The sequence below is a fragment of the Erithacus rubecula genome (assembly GCF_903797595.1).
Source record: "Erithacus rubecula genome assembly, chromosome: Z".
NCBI lineage: Eukaryota > Metazoa > Chordata > Aves > Passeriformes > Muscicapidae > Erithacus > Erithacus rubecula.
The window spans coordinates 6535234-6557043 of record NC_136661.1 but is presented as its reverse complement, the minus strand read 5'-3'; the positions used below and the strand labels follow the sequence as shown (position 1 = coordinate 6557043).

The 21810-nt window shown below is 39.4% G+C and overlaps 1 protein-coding gene across 1 annotated transcript in view; it reads left to right on the top strand.

Annotated features, from left to right (window-relative positions):
- Positions 1-1350: 1350 nt before the first annotated feature.
- SLC1A1 (solute carrier family 1 member 1) overlaps positions 1351-21810 on the top strand; it is a 49588-nt gene continuing 29128 nt past the window's right edge. The window contains 2 exon segments of the mRNA XM_079330039.1: positions 1351-1567; positions 14740-14880. Coding sequence (XP_079186165.1) covers positions 1477-1567; positions 14740-14880 — 232 coding nt within the window. The 5' untranslated portion in view covers positions 1351-1476.

Sequence of the window (21810 nt, the reverse complement as noted above, 5' to 3'; positions counted from 1 at the left end):
AACAGCTCAAAAGAGAAGCAGAGTAAATTGTAAGAAGGGGTATGTGAAAAGGGGAATAGAGAAAACATTAAAGGAAGGCCTAAATTCTTGCAAACCATTTTGTTCTTACTGTCTAGAGAGGCTCCAATTCACCACCTCCTAGGGCAGATCAGACATTTGACTTACTGAAAGCAATATCGGAGACTGCAGGTATATATGAGAGGAAATTAAAGAAAAAAAAATGCACCCTGTGGCAATGAGATGCAGAGAGCTCTTCTGCACAAGGTATGCCTGACCTTGCCCACCCCAAAACCCAGAGTGCCATTTTCTTCTTGTATCTCTTTAGTACCACTCATATGCTGTGACATTTCTATTCCAAAGTCTAGGCATAGTCATGGTGTTTCTTACCATTTCTTTGCATTCATTGTTTTTGTTTTGCTTTGCTGTATCTTGTAATGTGATACTATGCCAGCCTTCCTTTTAAGCGGTCTGAAACCTTTTATGACTTAATTAAACTAATACAATACTTTCTTTCCACCACCAGGCTTCCTCTTATTATTTAAATTAAATTCTCCTGATGACCATTGCAAACAAATCACTGCAGTTGTTCAACACATCTGAAAAATATGGAAAAATTTTAGGCATCTCTATATTAATTTATGCGGCTAGGTCCAAGTTTTAACATTTGAGATTGATGACAGCTCTTGCTTCTCATCCAGGTGGATTTCAGAGATCTTACCTGACTCAACTAGGCACATGACTCTTTCTCCAAGACGTCACACAAAAAAAGCCAGATTCATGTGAAGAGCAAAAGTGGCAAGGTTTCGATTGCAGTTTTTGCTGATCTCTTTCAGGCCTTAGCTACCCAGTTATTATAAGACAGAAATTAGGTAAACCACACTAGTGTATGTTCTGAAATGGATGATATCAAGTGAAATTAAATGAGATAAATAAAACTTTCTGCTGTCTCCATCATGCCATTCAGCAAGACAATGGCAAATTTTAGTTGGGCTTTGCTGTTTGTTTTTTGCACTTACCATTAAGCTATGGGTTTGACAATCAAAATCAACACGTTTACAGAGATATTGAAAACCATAGCTGCACAGGGAACCGGGTCCAAATATTATATACAATTTAATCATGCTTACGGGGAGGAAGAAGGAGGCCATTGCCAGTGAATTGCACAAGGAATGAACGGTTCTTCGCTCTTTCGGTGCCTAAGCCCAGCGGGCTCCAATCGCCGGGGGCAGCCCGACAGGCGGCTGGCAGCGGGAGGGGCGCTGCCCGCAGGTGGGCCGGCCGAGCGAGGGGCCGGCCTCTCCGGTTGCCAGGTGAAGCGCAACGTCTCCGCCTCCCCGCGGTGAGCGCGCAGCCCCGCGGAGCGCACGCAGGCGGCCCGGCCCGGCTCGGCTCGGTTCGGCTCGCCTCGGCTCGGCTCTCCTCGGCCCGGCCCGGCTCCGCGCGGCGCGTACCGCCCCAGCCCCGCCGACCCCCGCCATGGCGAAGGTGATCCAGAAGGGACTGCTGTGCCCGAGCGTCCTGAGGAAGAACTGGCTGCTGCTGAGCACGGTGGCGGCCGTGCTGGCGGGTGAGCGCGGGGGCAGGCAGGGAGCGCGGCGCCACCGCCCCCCGCCCGGCCTTGGCGGCACGGTACGGCCTTGCCGGGCTCCAGGGTGCCGCGGCGCCCGACCGGAGTCCGCGGCGGGGCGAGGGGTGCGGCGCGGCCGCAGGGCTGGGCGGGGGGCGCGGGGCCGTGGTACCGACCCAGCCGAAAGGCGGGCATCGCCGCCGCCGCGGAGAGCGGTCCCGCAGGGTCGCGGTGCCGCGGCGGCCGGGCCAGAGCGGGGCCGGGCGCGGGGGGACGCGGCGCTCGCAGCCCCGGGGGGCCGGGGACCCTCTGGGCGGGCCGGCCCCTGCGCGCGTCCCGCCGGCCCGTGTGGCAAAGGTCGGTGATCGGCGGGGTGAGACCGCCCGGCGTAGTGCGGGTCCGCACGGCGGGCTCTGCAGCCCCGCTGGCCTCTGCAGCGCTTGGAGGGGACGCGGCCCCTGCCTGCTGCTGCTCTGCCGGTGGCAGCCCCGCCGGGGAGGCTGCAGGGCCGGAGAGCACTGGAGGTGGCTTTGTGCAGCTTCTGATGGCCCAAGCGAACGGTGCGGCGGGAAGAGTTTGGCAGTGCCGCCCCGCTTTCGGAGGGGTTTCTAGGGTGAAACGTCTGGCAGTGCCCACCCGGCTATTAGACAGGTTTTCAGGGCCATCCTTGTAAGGATAGCAGGGTTTCTTCCCTGTACGTCAACAAGTTTCTGAAGGGGAAACGAGTTGAACGCCATTTTACTAAGGATAAGTGCGCAAAGAGGGTGAAGAAAATGCATTAAGTTACTAGATGAAGAGGCTTTTCCATCGACGTAATTTGGGCCCTATTTGCACACCTTATTTCATTTTATCCTGGTTATTATTTGGAGACCCTCGTTCACATTGTTTTTCCTGTGGAGAAGTGATGCTAAAAATACTTTCTTAACTTGCGGTCTGGGTCTCTTTGAGATGACTTTGCTGCTAATTTGAACTTTGGCTGGATCATGCCTGTTTCGGTGCAGATTTGTTCAGAAGAGAGTTATTATTTTGGAATTCAACCCAGTTATTTATAATCTGTGATCAGAACTGTGCTTACATATACATGTGTGTTTTCCTCAATGCATTCAGTATTTGAAAGATTTTTGGATTTTTCTCACCTCGTTCAAAAATGAAAGATTTTTTGTGAGTTTTGCATACCAACTGCTAAGGGCCTTGCTTTGAAAATATGGCTGTACAACTGGAGGCATGTGTTTATTTGTCTGTGTTTGTGTGTGTACAATTGCTTTTTTGCATACTCCTGTCAGGGACTCTACCAGGAGTTGACATGCTTACTTCCAATTTACAGAAGTGTTTAACAAATATTCCCCTCTCGGTATCTTCAGCGACTGTAGTTAGAATTGAAGAATGTGATGTGATTCTATAGGTGCACAATTCTGAAATCAAATTTCTCTGAGTGCCACAAAGTATTATGACAATGCAGGAGCTGTGGGGACAATTGACCCCAATTCCCCTAATACTCAATAGGAATTCCCAGTGAGAGAATAGGCTCCTAACACTTGCTGTGTCCTTCCACTTCTCTGCCTGCTACGCTGTAATTAACAGTCCATAACTCTGGGGAGCTCTGTAGTGCTGTCAAAGAGAGTCTTCATAGTAATTCTGTGAGTTTTGGACTAAATTAACTTTGGGAAGGAACCGTATGTCTGCAGCGTTTCCAGTATTTCTCAAAGGTGAAGTAAGGTACGTAAGAAGAGCAGTTAAACCCTTGTAAAGATGAAGTTAAATGTTGTATTATTGTTTTACTACAGCTTGGGAAAAGTTTGTAGTATACCTAGAGTCCCCAAACCCTTCATAATTAAATTTACATATTCATTCTTTTTTTAATATATCCTAGGAAATTGGTCTGAGGTTTGTTAATCTAGGTAGTTTGGAGGAACAATTTAGCATTTGCAAGCAGAAGAGTGGCACATCATTTTGAAAGAAGAAAATGGGCTTTTCAGAAATGTGTGGAAGTAATAAATGCATCAAGCTGTGAAAATGTGCTGTGAAAGCTGTCCACTGTTATGCAAAGTACCTGATATTGCTACACTATCATAAGGAATCAGGATTTTTGTTCATTGTCAGAGCCATGTTCAGCGTCCAGTTGAAATATGCTTATCTTTGCTAGTACCCTTACTAAGCTGAAAATTTTTCCTGGTTATTTGTGTGTGTCTCTGAAAAGAAACAGACAGAAACCCCTCAGAACTTCTAACACTTCTTCCATCAACAGTAATTGTTTTATTTATATCTTAAGCATTCAACCCGTTGTCTGTTCTTTCCATTTTCCGAAATACCATAATTTCTTTCATAGCAGTGTGTGGGTGGGGGTATAATTTAAAATCTGAACACAAAACATCTTGAGTATCATGTCTTTTGGGTGGAAACACCTGAATGTATATTCAAAGAAAACAAAATTTGGGGCTCAAGTGGTTATTTTCCTTGCTTTAGAAGAGAGTTAACTTTTGGCCACCAAGCTGATGTGGAGAGATGTGTAACCAGGAGAGCAGCAGCCTCAAATACCTGCAAAAGGAGGTGTATCTTACACCTTTTTTGTTATGCTGGCCTTACTGAGCCCAAAGCAACTGAGCTAACAAAAGCAGTATAAAAGTCAGCTTGTTTCAAGTGCTCCTTCAACCCTTTATATAGAAAGTTACATTGTTTCCAGATTGTACAATCAGACTAAATAAACCAGAAATATCCCTGAAAATTACTCACCGTGAAACAGATGTCCAAAGGGCAATTGCAATAGGAGGCTTTTAAGTCACACTTCGCAGGTTTCTCCTAGAGTAGTTCTTTTTTGTCATCACTTTGTCGCCAAAAGGTCACTGCTGCAATGCAGGCAAACCAGTCGTGAAAATAAAAGACTGATTATGTGTAAATACTTTCTCATTAGTTCCTGTGTCATAGCCTGATAGCCTGCAATAAAGCACTGAGTTGCAGTAGCATGTTATTCTAGAGCCAAGATCGTTTTACATTCTCAGAAATTATACACAAAGAAGTTGAAATTTTTGTATATGTATATATTTAAGCTTTGTGTCTGGGAAGGATATTGTGAGGAATTCAGTTCACCTAAATTTGCAGGTTACAAGCACTTTTTTTTAATTGCTGAATGGGGTGTCTGTCACTTCTTAAACAGATTCAGAACTTCAGATACCTCTGACCTTCTGTGACTTGGCGCTGGGATTTTCTCAGTAGCACATGTGCGGGACACTCAAATTATTCAGGTATTCATGCGGAAATGTGAGAAATGCAATATTGAGATTGATAAAGAATGAGGACGCCAATGGCACAGGAGACCGTGAATGGCAGATGTGCTTTCTTCAGCCCTTTGTTCATCAGGGGTGTGCCACTGCAGTCTCAGTGTGAGGCAGCGATAAACACTTTTGTGCTCTGCTTTAGCTTCCTCCATCCTTCTCCGCTTCGGGTCTGTTCGTGCTCCTTGCTCTGTACCCCTCGGACACCGCAAGGAAGGAGCCTGGTGCCGCCGCGGGAGCCGGGCTGGGCGCGCCGGGGCGGAGGGAGCTGTCCGAGGTGGCTTAGGGAGAGCCGGGATGAGGTAAAGCAGGGATGGAGTGATAGGGAGCGCAGGATTTAGGTGCTGAGACTGGAGCATGCCTAAATACCTGACTCTTCCACCTCTGAAGTGAATTGATTTAGTCTCAGCAGGATCGGATGCTTTGCTTATGCAGTTCTTTTGTTGAGAGATTTGGGCTCCCATGAAACCTCCTTTTCCCCCTGCATTTGAAAGTGACATTAAAAAAATGCATAGTTTGTGTTGTAACACCAGCACTGCAGAAACTTTTAGTGTTGTGACTATAGTGATTTGCCAGGGTTTGGTAAGTGCAGTCGCAACTGAATCTTCTGCTTAGTCTTTTATGATATCCCCTAGCAGTTTATATGCCTTTATTCTCAATAATATTAATGGAAGTTATTCTTTCATATTATAATATTAAGTAGTGATGTCTCACTATAAGAATATTTGTTTCTAGACATGTCAGGTACATTCACACCTAAATGAAAGGCTCAGCTCTCTGTAATCAGACACAAGATAGCTGGTTTTAATAGCAGTGGTTCTGCATTACTCTAACTGGAACAGTACGTTGTTACAAGAATGAATGTCTCAAAGGGTGAAGAAAGCAACAGAACAATTAGTAACCTATCACTCTGTTGATGGCCTTTTCATAAGCAGAAGGCCACCTAAATCCAGCGAGCTCACCACATCCCTGAGTTTCTTTTGCAGATGTAGACTGCAGCCTCTAAACCCCAAAGACCTATAAAGCCTTTCTAAAAGTAAGTTTCTTCTGTCTTTGGCAAATGCACTTTAAATAGCAAAAGTCCATTCTTGATATGAAGTAAGGTTTCACCATTTTCCATTTCTCCCTCCTTGTACCCTTACCAAAAAGTGACCCATTAGCTTAGTTTAGGCTGTCTTCAGTACCATTTCTTGCTTGTACAATACAGTGGTAAGGTTCCAAACAATGAAGCAGATTTATAGTCTCTTGAAATACATCAGCAAAACCAACAGGAAAGAACTAAAGAGGAATATAATAAAACAAAAGAATTATTGCCTTGTTTCTGACAAGTATAGTAGTAAGCCAAGCATTCAATTCCTTTCTTGCATTCTGAAACATAAAATTTTATTAATTTGGAATTTATAAAAAAATGAAGACCAGATATCTTAAATCAACTGCAGTAGCATAGAAATTTAAAGTAATACTGATTTCTTCTTGCTGTGCCTCAGAACAGCATAGATGATACTTGTGACTTTTTAAGCCTCTCTTGACAGTGATTATTCTTATATCTGTGTTTCTCTGTAACCTTTGCCAGTTGTGTTCCATAGGATGGGGTCTCTTCAGAATTGTATGAAACAGCAGTTCTGAGAAAATGTCTGATTTTAATTTTAACAATGGAAAGTAAAGTGCAGAATTACAAATAATTTCATCTTGGAGTTTCACATATCACTGAGGATCAAAAATCGTCTAGGCCAGGAAGTCAGCCAATGAAAAAATTCAAAGGTAATTGAAGTTAAGCATGATGTTTGTTTTGGTCTTGAAGTGTTTTGAAGTGAAAAGAAAACCCATCTTTTATTTCTTCTTTCTGGCATATAAAGTTTTTCTGTTCTATTATTTGTTTTAATACGGTGTCTGGATTTCACTTTATGTGACTGAAGTGAAGCTATCACTAGAGCTGAATTTTTATATCTTTGGAAAGAGTGAGCCTAATGTCAATTTACACTCTGCAAAGTCCCCAAACTACCAAAGTCTACCAGTATTATTTTTACATTTGAAGCAAGAACACCAATACTAGTATCTGCAAAATATTTACTGTGTCCAGTTTCCGAATATTATTTAAGGGAAGATACAACATTGCAATTGCTGTATTAGCAATTATTTTTTATTTTATATTTACATCTTAGAAACAAAGTATAAGGACACTTTCATTTTATATACCCCATCAAGAAAAGATAATGTTCAGGTTGAAACTACTCACAAACAACAATTGCGCTGTTTGGAATTATTTTTTTTCCACAAATGGCCCATGGGATTTGTGCAAGACATTTGTACTTACAGTTCCACAACATTATCTTGTGTGGTGAGAACACATCTGTACCGCATCGGTATCACATCTGAAGATCAGGGCTGTATTGGAGTTAGCATTTCAAATGTCATGGTCGTTTCATACTTTTGGAATGGCAAACAACCTGGCCGTGCTTAATCTGAGCTTATTTTCTGGCTCATATATGTGATTTCTCAATGTTCTGATGTGTTCCTTAGTTTCAGAATAACAATGTTTCTGCATTGTACTATCTGACTATCTTTAGTGTCCACTAAATTGCCTTTCCAGCTGCTTATCTTAGTCACAATCATTCCACTGCTCTTTCAGCAAGGGGAGAGCTAGAACAGAATGTCCTGTTTACTGTCCTTCTCTCTCATCAAAGAAACAATAACAAGGGTCAGAATCTGGCAGATATTTCCAGTTACTAGGCTTTTGCCTTTCTTATACCACTGCCAACCATTTAGTTTTTTGTGAGTTTTAGGGGCCTTAAATGAAGATTTTTCCTGATGTGCTCTGCTGAGCTAGTATCTATCAGGCTATCCATGTACAAACGTGCTTATACAGCTTTGGGATAGCACGCAAAGAGAACAGAAGATCTGTGGGCTTTTACAAAAAAGGGTGAGAATTTAGGGGGTTTTTTTGTGTGTATGTGGCATTGTAATGGTGCTATAGTGTGTTAGCCATATAAGCAAAACATGAGATGCTCAAACTGGGGGACATGAATTTCTGAAATGACTGAGGAAAGGGGTCTAAATAAATGCACTGCTTTATAAAATGTAGTGCATTTGGAGATGTTATGGAAACAGTAAGACCTATACATGTCTCGATGACTGCATAATTAAAACAGGCTTGCACGACATAGATGGATGAGATGAAGGAGAAGGGTAATGATTTCAGAACTGATGTCTGAATGGTGTCATAAGGAAGGTCTGCAAAAGAAGAAAAACAAGTTACTGTTGTCAGGTTACCTTTCAATTTTACTGTAAAACACAGGAATATGAGATAGAAGGATACCCTCAGGGTTATCATATCTAGCCTCTGCTGCTTCAGGTTACACCATTGTAGATAAAATTCTGTTACATATCATGCTTCATCTTAAAGCTGGATAGGCTATTTGATGCTGTATATCCTCCTAGGAAGCTCTATTCTTCAATATGATGGTTGAAAGCCTTAGAATTTCCACTGTAATATATTCAGTTTCACTGTGCATCCAATAATTAAAATATTGCTCCATCGCTAGTATTCAACCATTTTCTATATTTCTGCCTCACTCATCCCTTGGGGAAAAACTAATCTCTTTCATCTCCTTTCAAAAGGTATGCTCTTCATTCTTTTAATTACCCTATAGTCCTCCTTTGTGTTCAACACTAAATTCACTTTTCCTGAAACCTTAATGAATTTCACACAGTATTTCCCAACAGAACAGGCACTTTTACCATGACACACCCAAATTCATGAAGAAATGTAGGTTGTGTAGCTGTTGAGGTTATAAGCACAGAACTTCGCAAACATAATAAATCAACAAGTTTGTTGAAAAACTGTGAAAAAATGTATCTCTTGTGCAACCTAGTTTATTTTTATAGTGGTACATTCTGTACAAGAGTTCTAGCTAGATGAAGCACAGTTGCAAGGTTTTTCTTGTTCCTTCAGCAGTATATTTTTTTCTTGGCTTTCTCTGAAGGAAGTTATATCTGTACATGGAAAATATTTAGAAGATACGTACAGGTGGAATTCATCTACAGTCTGTTTGGATAAAGGAGAGGAAATCAGAGTCCAATAGGAGACATTGATAAGTAATCAAACTGGTTAGCTCTTTGCGTGTTTGGAGGGAGTACTGATTCAGATTCAGCAGAACTGTGGTCACATAGTCACAGGAAAATAGCCATTATATAGCCATAGAATATTTCAGTTTTCCTGGCTGAGTGAACTAACTTGCCCTTGGTTTGACTAAGTGTGAGGTGTGCTTTGTGCAGAGCTGCACAGCAGAGTGGCTGGTCTGTGTTAATGGTGACTGCTACAGGCAGTTATTATTATGTTAATAATAACCTGTTAATAAAAACCTGTTCCAAGCTTCAGCAGCACAGAAAGTAGCAGGAGTTACCTGGGTTTGCTGTTTGTGGTAGCCTTCAAACCTACTGTAAGTAAAGGGAGTACACCTGCACTGGAGAGGCTGATATTTCCCCTTCTGGCCAGCACTCCACTTTGCCTTCATTCCTGAAGGTTCATCACAGGGAGTCACTGTCTACCTGAATTTTTCTCACACTGCAGTCAGATGATAATGTGTTACTTGTGTGAAGGAATTTATAACCACTGAACCCTCAACAGGATAATCACAGAGCATCAGGCAGAACAAGCACAAATTCTCTTGTACTTTGCTACTAAATATTCTTCAGTAAATCAAGACTTGATATGGGAACTTTCTTCTTGAAGACTTCTGAGAGAACTTTTCTTCACATGTCTTTGTAAGCAAGCTGGTAGTCTGGCTATTAGTTGCCATGTAATTACACCCCTGAAACTGTATACCTTAGTTGTTTTCTAAGACTCTTCTTTTTTCAATCAACATCAGTATGTTTATTGGAAGATATATTGCTAAGTAGAGTGTAAAAGAGTAAAACTGAACACTAGAAAGTATCAAAAATAATTCAAAAAGAGCTAAAATACTACGTTTATAAACATAAGTAATATATTCTTCCCCACCCTCTAAGTGTTCTATATTTGGCACTGTATTTTTTTGTACTGAGACAGCCAGTGATAAGAGGAACTCTATGGAGAGAGTATACGAAATTGATTTATAAAATATTACTAAAGGAGTGAGAATGTATCACATTGAAAAATGTTTCCTGCCTGTGCTGCAAGTTGGCATGTTATATTGAATATTTTGTATTGTTTTTGAAACCGAGTCAGTGAACTTTGTTTGGTAACCTTTTCAGTTCCATGAATTATCTGCTGTGAAGTTCGTCCAGTTAAAACTCACCAAAATTATAGAAGCAATTGTGTTTTAGCCTGTCACATGTGTGCAGCATATAATGTGAAATTATGAAGAGTTTAATCACTTAGTTAATAGCACAATAGATATTAAATAATACCAGGTTTGAACAATGTGACTTTTTTTTCTTCTTTCAGTGCTGTGTCAAAGCAAAATTTCTATAATTCCCACACTGTCTATCAGCATCAGACAGGGTTGCTAACTCTGCTTTGGTGAAAAGGAATTTCCATATTATGAAATTTTAAGAAAACAGGAAAAATAAATACCACAGTTTTTGTTTGTTTTTTTTTTCAAATCACTCCATGTACTACAGAACAGATCATTTTACAAAACAGATTATTAGTTCTACAAAAATATATGCTGGATTACTTTTCTCATTGTCTTTATGGTTCATTCCTAAGTTTCATTCACATAATAAAGTTAGTGGGAGGTGAGGGTCATGTGCTGCTTCTTCAGTGTCATGCACTGATGAAGAATTCCCTGTCAGTTAAAACTGTGCATCCCAAACCAGTGTTCTCATCCATGAGTGTATATAACATAAGGGAGTCCTACCTGTTAGACAGCATTTTTTTCTGTTTTATATTCTCTTTCAGTGAGAAATAGGAGCAGGCATGTCTATGTGTGGACTTTGGTTATCTGTTTATAAATTGTGAGTTGTTCTGCCTGTGAAGGTAAAGAAAGTAAAGGGGCATGGTATCATGCCATCTTCAGGGTTGTAATCAGGTTCTGAAGAGAACTAACCCACAATGGTTATGATGTAAAAGCAAATAAGAAATATCATACTGCATGTCCTGAACAGATTCAAATACTCGGGGTTCAAATTCAAAATCTGCGTTTTGTTGACCTCATGTAATTATACAAAAAAGGCTTCAGGCTTTAGCTATCACTTCCTGTAAAATTGTAAATGGTCTCCACAATGAGTTGCTTAGGGGGCTGCTGAATGGCCAGCACATTTTTAAAAGTTTACAATAACTGTAGGACAATCTATGACACACCTCATGTATGTAAGTGTAGCTAAACCTGGAGGTTATGCGAATTTTTTAACAGAGTGGGTTTACTCATTTCCAAATCTGTGTCATGAAGGTATTGAAGAAGAATGTAGTAGCCCTATAATTGTTCCCATACAAAGAATTTAGACAACATTTCAGAAGGAATAGCAATATGCAGAGATACTTCAGATGAAGATCAGATGTAATTACTGTTTACCAGATACCAAGATGTCGCAGAAGTAATTTTGCAGATAGACAGAAACCTCAACAACATGGTCTCTCAAGACACATTTTACCTAATTTCTGTGGTGGTGTAACATATATACACAGGCCAGACTGATTCTGCCACCTTATTACACACAGACATCATCTCCTAGGTCCTGTAAAGCCTCAGGCTTGGTATATGTGGTGGATCTAGTGCTCCATACAGTGGAGCCAGTTGCACATGCTAGCTAACTCCTTGCAGCAATTTCTGCTCCCCTTTTTCTGGGTAACACTATGAAGAATGGCTCATCCTATAGAGAGGAAACATATTCCCTCCAGCTTTTCGAGGTGGGACTCCCTGAAAGATGTGTGCCAGCGGGTTTCACTTGGTGTGCTTATATTCAGTGATTTTCTTCTGCTCTGTTTTTCTTCTCTTGTTCCTCTCATCCTCATTCTTTGCTTTGCTTCATCTGTATTTATACCATTTCTTTGAAGGATTTTCTGTCTGTTGCCAAGCTTATAAAAAGCTACTTGGAAGAATAGTAACAAGGAGTTAGGGTATGTGTTGTTTCATATTGGTTCTGACAGGAGAATTGTCCTGTGGCCTTTATTGTGCATTGCAATCCCAGACACAGAGTGCACCTTTCACTTGCTGTCTTCATGGCTGCTGGGAGAGGAAATGCAGACACCATGCTGTACAGCATGTGCTGTACTCTGCACAGTTACAAGGATATATTTTCCTTAAATTAAATTAAAGATATGGGATTGTACAGTTGATTCCACCGTCATTCTTCACGTCTGCCCAATATTGCAGAAATCTGGAGCTTAAGGAGTGTGGGTCATTGAGCTGTAAGTAAAGGATTGCTCTTGTGGTAAAAATCATAACCTAACTCAGCCATGTGGGCAAAAAGGAAAAGAAAGAGAAGAGATAAAAGAAAATAAATAAAACAAATATATCATGGACAAGAAGAAAGGTGGAGTGGTTGAAACAGGAAGATGAAGTAAGAAAAGTGGTGTTTTGCTCTTCAAAAAGTAGAAGCAAATTGTTCCATAAATAAAATAATAATAATTTTAAAAATATAAATAAGGAGGAATGCTAATATATAGAAGCAACTTTGCAGACTATAGTGGATTTTAAGGTTGTTAAAAGTAATTGCCCATTGTAATTTCAGAAATAATGGAGTTATGAGTAGCATTCATCTAGAGAAATTGAGATTTTTATAAGACTTTGTCTCTACTTAGGACTACTATAATGAATGTGATGTTAAAAGCAGTGGTTACCATGTGAAATATGTTTATGCTGGACCACACTTCTTTTAGTATGTTATAATTCCCAGAAGAAATTTTCAAGTTTAACTTGGTTATTGAGATGAGGATTAAAAAGTTCTATATAGGTCAGCTTTCAGTACAAAAGTAAGTTTATTCTCCTAAATTTCTAATCTTCTTTTGTTAGTGTTACAAAATAAAATTTCTTATATTGTTATGGTATATTCAAGCAGCATATGCTAGATGCTAACTGCAGTTGAAAGGTAGCTGCATTTTATTGCAGTTTCGCATACTGCACAAGTTAATATGGATATAAGTGGTGTGTCTGGTAAAGAAATTCCATGAATAAGGAATTGAGAGCAATAATGTAATTTCAAGAGATTGTTGGAACTCTGTTCTCAGCTATTGTCATTAGATAAATAATATCTTCAACAAAAAAATCAAACAGAACAGGTATAAATCTATAGATGGAAAATCAACCCTGCTATAATTTTGAGAGCATGTGGGAAGTTTTTGTAGTGAAATCTAAAGAAGTGGAAAACAGAACTCTCAAGAATGAAAACAAGGGTTAATCTTTCTACCTGCTGACAATCCTGCTGAAAATACAATGATCAGAATTCCATCTGGTAAAATAGGACAGTCACTATATAGAATGAAAGGCAGAGGGTTAGAACATGTCCTAGTGATACCTGATGAAAGTAAAGCGGCATTACACAACTTTCCGTAAGTACTCAGTTCAGTCTTGCTGCAATTTAAGCAAATGTCTACGCTAAATTGCATGAATGGTCTGAGGACGTGGAGATTACCTATATGGTTAGATCCAGCTGTTTACTCTAGTGCTGTCAGGATCAAAGTCTTAGCAACTAGCTTCAATTCGTGTAACCATTTTACAAATGGAGTTTTATCTTGCTTGGACTTATCTAAAAGTGCAGAGTAAATATTTTCAACCCATCTAATTCAGTCCCTAGATTAGAGATCATTGTGTCTTATCATTCATTAATCTAGGTCATTTGCATAATATTGCAAATATCTTCAAGGCTGTTAAGATTCAAGATTGCTCCAAGGAATTTAAACTGTCTGTATTCATTGGCAGAGATTACACCTTGATCAAAAATCTTAATAGGTGACTAGAGCAGCTCATTCTCATGGAAGGTTACCTGGTTCATTTTCCACCTCTATTTATAGGAAAGTTTGGCTTTTAATCTGCCTTAATTTTCATTTAGCTTGATTTTGATTATGAAGAGTTTTGACTTGGTCTTTCGTTGGGTCTGGTTAGAAACTGGGTCTTTTGATCTCAGTACATTTAGGACTGAAGGATTTAGGACAATGCTCATATGTGAAGCAACAGTTCTAGTGCTCTTTAGGCACTGAAGAACACATTTCTTGTAACGGTCATTTAAATTTGAAAACCATAAAGATATTGCCTGTCAAACTGAAGAATTTTGTGGTTTGGCCTATGATTTTTTTTCTTTTGATAGAGCTCTTATCCATGACTTGTCTCAGAAGTGAGAACTATCTGATAATTCAAGCAGTCCAAAGATAATAGGATGTATTAAAGTGTCTTGTGCCATGGCTAAATTACTGATTGAATTTATAGTCTGGTATTTGTGTTGTGAAATGAGTGTGAAATGAGCAGAGTGTATTTTTGTTGATCTGTTTCCTGGAAGTTATTAAATTAATTTAGTGATTACAGTCACACTCTTTCATAATTATGTATAACAGCAATTACTGGAAGTGGTGCTGCTGGGTAGGCTTATTTTCACCAATGGAAATCAACTGAATATTTATGTCACCATCTCTCTTTAATGTTTGATAGTGTTTATATAGTCCAGTGACTTTTTTTTTTAATACCAGTTATGAGTCTTCTAACACTAGCAAAGGTGAGTAAAGAGTCAATATTGGACTGAACTGATAATCAGGCACCTAATCAAATTTTTCCAAAGACATACCTAAAGACTGCTACTTCAGAATTATGTGTTATTACTTTGCTTATCATTAGAAAAGAAACTATCTCTTGTCTGATTTAGAAGTTCTACCACAGCTGTGAGAATATGTTTATTACTTGCTCTTTTTGTTCTGCTATATTTTCTCCTTGTCTCATATGTCCCTACTGTAAATTACATCCAATTTGCGTAACATTTTTATGTCCCTTTTAGGTATTGGAATCGGCATGCTGGTACGGGAATATGGCAAACTGTCTAACTTGGATAAGGTCTACTTTGCATTTCCTGGGGAAGTGCTGATGAGAATGCTCAAACTCATCATTCTGCCATTAATAATATCAAGTATGATCACAGGTATGACTGAAAATGTACTGTTAGCTTACAGAGTTATCATTGTGGCCTAGCTTTCTTTCAAAAGGAAATAACCCCTAAACACAGCTTGATGGAACTCTATACTGAGAATATCGATTTCATACCTTTAAATTACATTATTTCTGTATATAATGAGAATGAGAAACTATTTGGAAGGATTAGCACTGTTACCTGTGACATTATATAGAGCTGTGAGCTAATGACTTTGCAAATTATAGATTCTTGTATCTCTCCCTATTTTCAAAACTGGTTAAGCAGTTGCAAGTTCAAAGCTGCAACTGCATATTCTGAGGTGCAGAGTTAACTGTTATAAGTAGTCTTGTGATGCCATTTCACAAGCAAGGGAAAGCTGATCTCATAACCTACTGTCACAAAAAGAGGACATTCATGACTTAGACTTCCTTGGTGTCAGCAAACTTCTGTGAGGTACCTTGTATGAGTTCTACCATTCACTGAATATTTCTATGAGTCCACTTGTTCTTCCCCAAAACTGAAAACTCCTTTGAACCAGGCAAGTTCTGTGTGGCCAGGAAGGGGTAATGGAAGGAAAAATAAAGCTTCCATCTTCTGGGAAAAGCAAGCAAACTGTTTGCTGGAATGCTGGATTTTGCTAACAGTTCACCCACAGGGAAAACTTTGGAAAGATTTGGTGGAGAAAACCCAAAGTAAAAAGACAGAACTGACCATCAAATAGCCTTTCCCTAGAAATAACTTTTTTCAAAAAAGGGAAAGCCAAGCAAAGTTCTCTTCATTCTTTAAGTCTTTGCTGAAGGTGCAAGGATTGTAACTATTTCAGTTTCTTACTATGAATCAAGACACATTGGTCCCTATACTCTCCCTTTTCATCTCCACAAAACCTGTTTTGACAACATATTCATGTCCAGGTGTTTGTTGGTTGATTAGGTATTAGTGAAAATGCATCAGGCATTTGACTAAAGAAAAAGAGAGTATATTGTGATAAGAAAATGAAGGGGGAATTTTGATCATGTTACAAAAATGAATTCAAGAATAGGATATTAAATGCAAACTTTCAAGCTGCCCAAAATTCATCACTAATTTCACAGCAGCACACCCCAAAATGAGTCTACAACAATAAGTTCTTAAAGGAAACTGTCAAGGCCTTTTGAGCATATCTGTAATGCAGGATGAGAGGAATCCAGTGTTAGAATTAAAATGGAGAATGTCAAGAGCTGCAAAATCCAGAATTGAAAGCTGCCAAAGGCAGAATGAGAAATGATGACACAAAATAATCAAGAGCTGGTCCCAAAGGAATGAAGGGAAGTTAAACATTGCTGGTGTGTATTGGAGAGGAGAACCTTAGTCTGTGATAGGGCACCCAGGAAAAGCTGCCAAGATAAGACTAACACTTTTCTTTTTTTGTGAGAGAAAGTTTGTGAGAGAAAGTTGGGCCCATGACTTCAGAAATAAATTATGTCATTAGGTCATGAAATTATTAAATCTATCACTGTTTGGCACTTGCAGGGGAAACGAGAATCATCCTGTTTTTTATTATATAATGTTCTGGTATGAGTAAACTGCATTTGTAACTACTATCACAAGCTGGATTTTTCAGATTGCAGATTACAGTCAAATACAGAAATGACTGTATGCCAGGGTCAGAATCAGAGCATGTCATGGCGAGAATAAGATGCTCTGATTCTGATTTTGGCATATGTAATTTCTGTAGAAAGTTAGGAATATTTTTTCTACACTTCTATATTAGGATTTTAGGCAAGGGAAAGGAAACAAGATAGATAAAAACAGAAGCTGCTTCAATAGAGTATGTAGGGCTTTGCAAGTGAACCACAAACGTTTGTGCATTATGGTTTTCACTATTCACCTGGATCTGTCCTCAGGATGTTGATGAGATATTGCCTCTTGTAAAATAGGTATGTTAACCTTCCAAGCATCAGAAATGCACATTTGAATTGAATAAGTAAACCTGTGAATGATTATGAAACATACTAGTAATTTTCTTCTTTTGTACAGGGTCATACAGAATGATTGGGGTTGGAAGGGATCTCTTGAAAATTATCTAATCCAGTGTCCATGCAGAGTGTCATGGTTTGATACTGGCTAAAAACTGGACAGCCACAAAAGTGGTTCACTCACGCTCTTCTAGTACAGTTGAGCGAGGAGAGGGAAAAAGAAAACTAACAAGGGTTCATGAGTTAAGATAAGGACTGGGAGAAAATACTCTAAAGGGCTAACCAAGTTCAAATTTAAAGGTGTAATATAAATTTATTATTAACAGAGTCCGAGGAGGATAATGAGAAGTAAAATAAACCTTTAAAACACCTTTAACCCCTGTCAGCCCCTCCTTCTTTCCCAACAGCACAGGAAGAGAGGACATGGGAGTTTTGGTCGGTTCACCACTCGAGATCTTCTGTTCACTCAGGGAGAGGAGTCTTTTCTCTGCTATGGAAGGGGTCCCTCCCACAGGCAAACAATCTTCCCAAAACTGTTGTGAGTCACTCATTCATGGGGTGCAGTCCTCTAAGGACAGGCTGCTCTAGTTTGGAAACAAGGCCTTCTCTCTCTATCTCTGAAAGCAAGGGCCCTCTCTATCTCTATCTCTGAAAGCAAGGGCACTCTCTTCTGTCTCTGAAGCAAGGGCACTCTCTATCTCTGGAAGCAGGGCCCCTCCCTCTCTCTGGAAGTAGGGGTCTGCATAATAGATATCTTCCAAGGTGGTGGACATCATCAGAACACATCTGGTCCCACTAAAGAGAACTAGCCAGCATGCAGATTGTGGTGCTTTTCTTGTACATGTGACATTTAATCAAGAATGATGAGATTTCTTTGGGGGAAAGTACTTTTGGGTGTCATTCTAGAAAAGGTACCACCAAATGCAGAAATACGTGACCTTGCCACTAAGGCAAACGGTGAGCTGTCTTGTTTTCAGTTATAGCTGCAGACAAATCCCAGATCTTCCATAAATTTTTCATTCCCCTTCTTGTTCACTTCTTTACAGTAATTTTTGAAAGAATGAGTTTTGCGTTTGATCTGAAAATTCAGACTTTTAAAGAGGTCTAATTTGACTTCTGTAAGGTTTTTGACACTCTCCCATAACATTCCTACAAAACAACTGATACAATACAGGTTAGATAATTGCAAAGTGACACAAATTGAAAACTTGGAATGGGCAGACCCAGAAGATTGCAATCACCAGCACAAGTCTGGCTGGAGACAATCAGTAGTACCCCAGGATTCAGGCCAAGTCTGTTAACATTTTATCAATGATAAAATACACTGATGATGGAGCTGAGTGCTTCTTCAGCAAGTTTACAGGCTTGTTCAGTAGCAGGGAAACCTTGTTCCAGCTTTCCAACACTTGTGACCTCCAAGAGAGGTGGAGCGGTCTTTTTTTACATGGGCATCTAGTTCTAAGAAAGGGTGATGGATTTAGACTGAAAACAAGTAGGCTTAGATTTGATAATGAAAGAAATTCTTTTCTGTGAGGTTTGTGAGGCACTCACTAACAGGATAACCCATTAAGTTGTTTGTCCCATCCCTGGAAATGTCCAAAGTCATGTTGGATGGAGATCTGAGCAACCCATCTAGTGAAAGATGTCCCTGCCCTTAGCAGATGTGTTGGAACTAGATGATCTTTAAGATTCTATGATTCTATGATGCAAAATATGTCACCAGACATTTTGAAAATGCAGTCTGTGGTTTTCTTTTTTACAATCACAATGTCTTAAAAGGTAACATCACATCCTGAAAAGAAACAGCTATGCTTTAGAGATGGGGAGCTGTGCAGAAATTCATGTCCTATGACCAGATCCCAATCCATTTGCTCATAATGATGTAAATCAGGCCACAACAAGAGAGTGGAGGTTGGAATCACTCCTTGAGATTTCAGAATTTTGCAAAACTTAAAAGTAATAGTAATTTTAATTTGTTGGTATAAATTTTGTCTTAATGGGAAAACCCTCACTGATTTCCTCAGTTAAATCAGGAACATGCTTCTTCTTTCTCCTTGGAGCTCTAGTTAGAGCAGAAAAACCCTTATCTCTATTTTCAGATTCAAAACACAAAATTCTCCCTTTGGTCAAATGGAGGGCTTTGTAGAATGTGGTTTTCATTCACAAACCCAGTTCTTCTGAGTGTAAGAGAGAAAGAGCATTGTTTACATGCTTATTTAGTGGCAAGTTGAAATTTGTGGAATTTTTCCACTAACCTGCCTGGAAGAAAACTGACATAAGCACTAAGTATGTATTTGTTTTAAAAATTTTGGTTAGGAGGACCTTGCTTTGGGGATGGAATAGTTTAAGCAGTACTCTGCCTCAGAGCCAAATTTCAATTGTTCTCTTCTTCTCATAATCATTTTAATGGATCCAGATTTAAACTTACTGACTCTGACCCAAAAGTCTCCCCCTGATAATTCATTTGAAAATACAGAACTCTTTTATCTACCCATGAGATTTCTATACCTCAGATTAGTTAATAGCACACTAATGCATCATTCATGTCAAGAAATGATTTTTATTTTCTATCTCCTGCTGTAGAAACATGGGAAAATTGAAAATCAAAATCAAAAGACTGGAATGTTACTCATGATCATGCTATGCCATCAGAACTACAGCTGTATTGATTGTGGGGACTCCACACCCCATTACTTTTTTTGAAGTAATGCTCTAAAAGAAGAAATATTAGACAAATACAAACAATATGTTATTTTTAGGTGCCCTGTAGCGGAGAAAAGGATTGAGAGGAGTCTCTTATATGCTTCATTGGGAGTTTTTGAGACTTAAATCTAATATTTTGCGAGTACATACAACATATAAATCATCTTTGAAAGTCTTGGAAATTCACAACTCTAATTCATTCTGAGAACAAAAAATTCCCCAGAGATGTGCAGTATATTTCATCAAGGGTGCATACTGAGCAGATTAGTCCCCTTTAATCACGTTTAGCATTCTTTTTAGTGAAGTGAGATTCACACAGTATGCAATGGCAGGCAATGTTTGCAAATCTGTTTTCTGCCAGGATCACAGCAGAACTTAGGTTGGAGACAACTGTCAAGTTTCCTGAACAAGTTTTTCCCTTGTACTTGGAAAAGCTGAGGAAAACTTACATGCCCAGTCTGAATCTTAGCAATCTACATAAACTATCTGGCCTTATTTTCTGTACCTAAGTTCCTTGTTAGTAGCAAGTATCAGGAGATCTGGATCTTAGCACAACACCCCCAGACATCCAGATAACTATGAGACACACCCGGGGTCTGCTTGCCATCACTCTTCAATCAGTCCTTCTTAGATGGGGTTATACCATGCTGGCCTGCCCACATTGATTTTCAGACTATAAGCCGTGGATCTTGATGTGAAGGTCTTCTTCTTCAGGGCTAGAATGTGTTCTGTCAAAAAATTCCACATCACATATGTGATAAATGACCTTTCTTTGATGATGTTTCCGGAGTTACCCATAAATGACAAAATTTTAGCTTTGTGTTAAAAGATGTGACACATAGCACAGCAGATCCATGTCTCAGATCTCAGCATTAATGACATGATTTTATCAGCTATTCAATATCTGTTTCAAGTTTTGCAATAATCTATCCCTCATTTCTTATCTTTCCTCCCTGACAAAATGTAATATAAAGCTTTTTCTTATGTTTCTGACCTTCCCTACGCTTTTGGCCTTCACAGACAGCTGCAAAGGGACTAGAACAGATGCATGGGAGTTTTCTGCATTGTGAATTTGTGAGCAGGCTCAGCTAATGCTGGGGAACACCAAAAATTTTTAAAGCAATTGGTGAGGCATTTGCAGTACACCTGGCATACCTCAAGAACAGGGAAAAAAAAGGCAATATCAATGACCTCTCTCAAGACAGCTTTATGTGAGCTATAAATTATGTCTTCTGAGCTGCGGGTCTGGCAAAAACTATCAAGCTTCCATTACTATAGAAATAAACTCTTGCTTTACTCCAGGGCCTACTTAGACTACTGTTCCACTGCAGTCTGAAGCATCATGCCCATTTCCAGTTTCTCAATGCCAAATAATACTCTTACCTTGTCATTTACTACTAAAGGTAATGTTGCCACCCAAAATGTGACTTATTTGGGACAGCTGCTTGGGAGATAAAAATATCCTAGTGAATTACCAAGGCCATGTGACTTTCCTTTGCAGTGGTCTACTATTTTCTCTCCACATAAAGTGTTTGTTAGATTGTGACTGATGAGGGATGTGTTTGACTAGGTTATATTACCTTTTCAATTGTCAAATTAAAGTGTTGCCTGCCTTGGGATCTGTGTTGTATATGTGTCTGGGAAGATAATAGTTTGTTTTATGACAGTGCCAAAGGATTTAGAGAATGACAAGCAGAATATAGAAAATGGGAAGCCACATGTTTCCCATGTGGGAAACAGAGGTAGAATGCAATGAGGAAAAAAAAAACTTGAATTATCAGATTGTTTCTATTGTTGTGTTTATTTTGAAAATCAGAACAGCTCAGAATTTTCAAAATACTTATTTAGTTATTTATTTTGCCTACTTTATTTGTAATTTAAGTTAGAATACACTAAGACTGTGGTGATGCCCTGGAATAGACCTACTAGTGCTATATTATATATAAACATTGTATGTACATTACAGTATTGTAAAGGAGTACAGATAAGGAAATGCCAGGAGGACAAATCTGTTTTTTTTTCCTATAATGCAGGGCATCCAAATATTTTTTTTCCTCTGGTATCGTAATTTCTGTGATGGCAGACTGCCTCATCAGTTTCCATTTCTACAAGGCCAAGGAAGTGTAGCTATTGAGAGATTGCTCCATTACTGAGACATCCTTAACAGACCCTGTGCATCACCAGCACAGTCCTTGGGAAATTACTGATCTAGCTTACATACCTAGGACCTGTCTTCTGAACTGCCTGCATGTTCTTTGTATGCTTTGCTGTTTCTTAAGCC